This window comes from Leptonychotes weddellii, unplaced genomic scaffold (genome assembly GCF_054177405.1).
Source record: "Leptonychotes weddellii isolate Sample4059 unplaced genomic scaffold, ASM5417740v2 HiC_scaffold_13556, whole genome shotgun sequence".
Classification (NCBI taxonomy): domain Eukaryota; kingdom Metazoa; phylum Chordata; class Mammalia; order Carnivora; family Phocidae; genus Leptonychotes; species Leptonychotes weddellii.
In genome coordinates, this window is record NW_027715400.1 from 1 (window position 1) to 5,632 (window position 5,632).

The 5,632-nt window shown below is 49.4% G+C and overlaps 1 protein-coding gene across 1 annotated transcript; it reads right to left on the minus strand.

Annotated features, from left to right (window-relative positions):
• Positions 1-20: 20 nt before the first annotated feature.
• On the minus strand, positions 21-5,577 carry LOC145718290 (nonsense-mediated mRNA decay factor SMG9-like). Its single transcript, XM_081809775.1, has 3 exons — positions 4,754-5,577; positions 2,812-2,907; positions 21-2,404 (listed from the first exon to the last, which is right to left on the minus strand). The coding sequence occupies exons 1-3, from the start codon at positions 4,832-4,834 to the stop codon at positions 2,315-2,317; spliced, it is 267 nt and encodes an 88-aa protein (XP_081665901.1). The 5' UTR covers positions 4,835-5,577; the 3' UTR covers positions 21-2,314.
• Positions 5,578-5,632: the final 55 nt, after the last annotated feature.

Consider the following 5,632-nt stretch of genomic DNA (forward strand, 5'->3'; position numbering starts at 1 on the left):
ACTAAGTATAGGGATGTCCATAGACACCCAGCCCCCACACACGCAGAGCCTCCCCCACTATCACCATTCTGATGGACCTATGAGACATTATCATCACCCAAAGTCCATGGTTTACATTAGGGTTTCCTCTTGGTGTTGTGTATTCCGAGTTTTGACAAAATGTCACGTATCTACCACACAGTCTTATAATGAACAGTTTCACTGCCCTAAAAATCCTCTGTGCTCCACATATTCACTCCTCCTTCCCCTCCCAACCCGAGCTTTTCACTTGTCTCCACAGTTTTGCCTTTTCCAGAATGTCATATAGTTGGAATCCTACAGTAGCCCTTTCGAATTGGCTTCCTTCACTTAGTAATATGCACTTAAGAATATGTACTTTCTCCATGTCTTTTCATGGTTTGATATAACAGTCCATTGTCTGGATGTACCACAGTTTATTAATTTACCTACTGAAAGATATCTTGATTGCTTCCTACTTTGGGCAATTATGAATAAAGCTGCTTTATTTATTTATTTGAGAGAGAGAACATGCACGTGAGCATGCAGAAGTGGGGAGAGGGGGAGAAAGAGAATTGTAAGCAGACTCCACGCACAGCACGGAGCCCGATGCAGGGCTCAATCTCAGGACCCTGAGACCATGACCCGAGCCAAAATCAAGAGTCAGACGCTTAACCGACTGAGCGACCCAGGAGCCCCATGAATAAAGCTGCTTCATAAACATCCATGTGCAGGTTTCTGTGTGGACCTAAATTTCAATTTATGCTATTTTAAAATAAATTTTCCAAATATGTAAATAAAATAAATGCTATCTGAGGTAGGGGATAATGGGACCCAATAAAAAGCTATGGATATTCTCACACAGACACACTTACATATGTCATCCAGTTTCAAGGGGTTCACCTGCTAAGAAGCCCACTGCTAGGCTCTGCCATGTGCCATCCTGAGTCTATGCCCCAATCAGAATGTAAACTCCACAGGGCAGTCTGTTTTATTCAAACCTGTGTCCTCAGTGCCCAGAACAGTGAACGGCATCCATAAACGTTCAATATATTTGTCATGTGAATGAATTCAAATACACAATGGTGGGGGGGGAGTGTTTCAGAAATAAGACACTTCGATCTAGTCCCAACAGCTGGCTCTCCCAGAAAGCCATTTTTACTGTTGGCCAGACCCACAGTTCACCCCCACCCCCGGGGTTACTAATATAAATGTTAAGCTTCCATTCATCAATTGCCTACTATGTACCAGGTACTACGCTATGCTGAATGCTTTGAATTCCTTAACTCATTTAATCTGCATAAAACAATCTGCCTATGAGGAGCTAAGGAAAAAAACCCACTCATCTAGTAAGAGCTGGGGCTCAAACCCAGGGCTGCCTCACTTTGGAGACATCTGCTTCCCTTGGCTCAGCTCTCCCCTCCCCATGAGCTCCTGTTCCTTCCTTCTGTCTGGGCCCTGTGCCCAAGGCAGCTGGCCTCCACACCGCTATCCCCTAGGGCCTGAGGCCAATAGGAACCCTTGTGCCTCAGGTTCTAAGCCAGTTCTGTCTGGGGGGGCATTTCCAGAACCTCCAGCTGTTCAGGCAGGACTCCTGCCAGATCCCAACTCCTTCCCTTTTCCTGTCTGCCACGGTACCAACGGAATGGTACCCATGCCTGGAGGAGATGGACAAGATGGACAAGCCAGATCCTGATGATGCTCTTCACTCAACAAACATGTATTATCTACCTTGTGCCAGGCACTGTGTGAGGCACTGGGGCTCCTGGGGCTTACATTCTAATGGCGGGGGAGACGGACCGGTAAAGAGATCTGCAATGTCCTATCAGGGAGTGATAAATGCAAATGAAGGAAAACACAGTAGACTAGGAAGTGGGGAGTGTAGGGGGGTTGTATCGGGAAGGCCTGAGGTGGTCCAAAGGACACGAGAGAGTCTGAGGTTCGCAGGAAGAATATTTCCAGCCGAGGGATGGAGTGCAGAGGTTCTAGGCTGCATGAAGAATAGCCATGAGGTCATTAGGGCTTTAACGGAAGGAGTGAGGGAAAGTGGTGAGAGAGAAGGTCAGTGAGATGACCGGGACTGTACCTGTAGGACCTTGTAGGCCATGCTTGGGAAGGACTATGGATTTTATTCTGAGTGATGTCAAAAGTCAGTGGAGAGTTGTAAGTATGTGTATGTATGTTGGGTGGCTGTGACCCACTCCAACTCATATTTTAAAGGGGTCCCGTGGCTGCTATGTGGAACATGTGAGACCTGGCCAAGTGGCTGAGTCTCTGGTCCCCATGTCTTGCCTGGCTCCCCCTCCCCACCTGCTCCTCACCTGTATAAACTGAGGTCTGTGAACCAGTCCTGGACAACGATCACCACATGGCAGACCGTGAAGAGGAAAGCAGCAATCTGGAGTGACTGAGAGTGGGCAGGAAGGGACGACAGAGTTGAAGGTCCTCTCTGCCCAGACTGGGGCCCCTGTTCCCAGGACTTAGCCGAGGGGGCAGCAGGGCAAGGGCCTCAGACTATGCTGGCACTTCCTTTATGGCCATCCCTAAGTTAGGCAAGGTAGGAATGATCACCCCCATCTTACACAGGCAGGTAATGAGGCCTGAAGGGGGAGGGGGCAGGAAATGACTTTTCTGAGGAGCACAGTCAGGAGTAGAGCCAGACAGGACTCTCAATGCTATTCTTTCCTACAGCTCTTGGGGCACCCAGGGCTCTTTATGAAGCAGAAACTAGGTAAAACCCATATCCAACTCCCCATCACAAATCTTGAGGGGAAGGGTGAGACCTCTCCCCTAGGACTGGCTTGGCCCCCTCACCTGCATCTCAACATAGGTGTGGGGCAGGTTGTACTCTGGAGGCAGCTTGCGGTCATTGTTGATAAGGTGGTCCAAGATGGAGGGGCTCAGGATGGGCTGCAGCAAGGAAGAGAAGGTGTCAGGAAAGGGGCTGGTGGTCGGGACCCTAAGGGTTGCAGCCACCCAAGTTCCACATGTTGAAGGCAAATACCTCGCCTCTCTCAGGACAAAGTGAGGTGAGAGACATGGGCAGTTTCTAATGAGTAAGTGCTAGTCAGCAAGAGGAGGTGAAAGAAGAATGTTTCAAAGCAAATACCACTCCCCCCAGCTCTTTTGCAAATCATCACTGCTCTCAAGTGCCTCATGCTCAAGAGAACTCTCCTAGTGCTAATAAATGTAATATTGACTTGAATGAGTCATGTCCCTTCAAGAGCCTTTTCTTCCCTTGTTTCAAATGCTTTTAAAACTTCACTAAGATAATTACTTTGGTCAAAAAAACAAGGATTAGTGTGAAAATTGTGAGGATTTAAAAACTGCATCAGTGGGTGTAAAAGAATCACTGGTGAGTTCATCACCTTTTCTCAAAGGAACATTCCATTCAAAAACCATTAAGAGGTAAATCAGCTGGGCAGTCTTCTTGACTTCTTACTGCCACGAGTGGAATTCTTTAAGTAAGAGGCTTTCCCAACTGCTCGCTTTCTAAAACCCCCAACGCTGCACGCTCTATTCTGTCTTGACTCCCGTTCTGCTCCATGTGGGTCTTGGACCCAGCACACAGCAGTTCGGTTGGTCTCTAGGTCCCGGTGGCCCCTGCAGAGGGCCTGCCTCACAGACCTCATGCCACATCTGTGGATTTTCCACTCTCTGTGTCATCAATGCCTGTGGTGACTAGAACTTTGTTCCATCAACATTCGGTGAGCACCAACTATGGGCCAGGCCCTGACCAGCAGAGCTGCTCCCTGAAGAGCCCGAGGCAGGTGCAGAGTGGGGGCAGTACACACAAAGCAGGCTGAGAAAGCAGGGCTGCGACGGAGGGTGCACACGGCACTGGCGGGTGCTCGGAGGAGGGGAAGGCTTCTGGGAGGAGAGGCCTCAGCCAGGCAAAAAGGCAAGGGGAGAGAGGGTGTTCTCATGATCATGATACTGCCAGCTAAGAGTAGGAAGTACGTACTTCATGTCCGGCACTGTCACTAGGACTTCACTTGTATTCACTCACTGAAGCCTCACAAAACCCTCCAAGGTAGGCAATCATATTCTTCCCACTTAAGAAAACTGAGGAATAGGCGGTTTCAGATAAAGGGAACAGGATGAGGACAGCCCAGAAGGGAGAGAGATCATGGCAAGGCCTTGTGGTGTGTGGTGGAGCTCGACACTACACCAGAGAGGGGAGCTAGAGTATGAAGGAGGCAAGCCCCACAGGCCTTGAACACCATGCTAAGGAACAGGGACTCTGCCTGAGGGCAAGGGAGAAGATGAGGAAAACTTGCAAACACATGACAGTTCTAATGATAGTGATGGGCCTGAACACTAACTACATGCAGGTCCTATGCCAAGTACTCTGCCTGGGCTGTTCTACTGAATCCTTGCAATGATCCTGTGAGGCTGAGAACAAATTACCGTCCCCATTTATAGACAAAGAAGCTGAGGTCGGGGGAGGGGGGGCAGGGGAGGTAAACACCTGCTTCAAGTCACCCAACTGGTAAGAATTGAAGGCAGAACCTGGACATACACAGACCGACTCCAGGGCCCACACATTTAACCACTCTGCTAGAAGATTCTTTAGGCTACTGTGTACAGGATGGACGGGAGGGGAGGGAGGCAAAATATGCTAAGAGACTAAAGGCCAAGAAGAGACACAACTTGGCTGAGAACACGTGGAATCCAAGCAGGATTCTAGCTTAAGGATATTCAGAGATGGAGCTGAATGCAGCATGCAGTAGGGTGGGGTATGTGGAGTTGGCACCTGTGTGTCCAGGAAAACAATCCGCTCTTGGGTAATAAAGAAGTCAATGCCACTGGTCTGGTTGCCCCCTCGTTCCTTCATCTCGGCACTCTGGGCCCGGAAAACATATGCCCTGTGGAGAGGAGCAGGTGGGGTGCATTAGAGGTCTGGTTCTCAGCCTTTGACACCTCCGGAGTATGACCCTGTGAAAGGAGCATGTGAGGCACGGTTCCCTGCCTGCCCACAAAGCCTTCCATCTGTGGCCCCTGCTGTCTGGGGGCCTACATTTTATTCCGCATGACTTTACCCTTACTCCTAAGTAGATCTGTCAACTCATTTAATGAAGTCAGTAGCCTGAGGTATTTAAGAGTAGGGACTTTGCTAGACTGCTGGGATTCAAATCCCAGCTCTGCCTCTTCCTGGCTATGTGGCTTTGGGGAAGTCCTTAATGTCTTTCTCCTCTGTTTCCTCATCTATAAATGGGGATAACAATGGTCTCAAAACCCTTAGGGTTACTATGAGGCTAATACATGTAAGGTCCTGAGGAACGTGCCTGATACACAGTGAGGCGTAACTGTTAGCTCTTAATTACCAAGTGCACTTGCCACAGGTCAGGCACTCAAGATAGAGCACTGAGCACTCAAGATAGAGCGAGAGGCTGTTTGGTTGTAGAACTTGGTTCCCAGTTCTTCCCCTGTGAGGAGACTTTCCCTGGATTCTACCTGCACTGGATGGGGAGAGGAGAGCAAAGAAGGCAGAGCTGAGCCTTGCCCTAAACCAACTGAACTAACTTGGTCACATTCTGTGGCTCGGACAAAGACATTTCCTCTGGGGCGCCTGGGTGGCTCAGTCGTTAAGCGTCTGCCTTCAGCTTGGGTCGTGATCCCAGGGTCCTGGGAT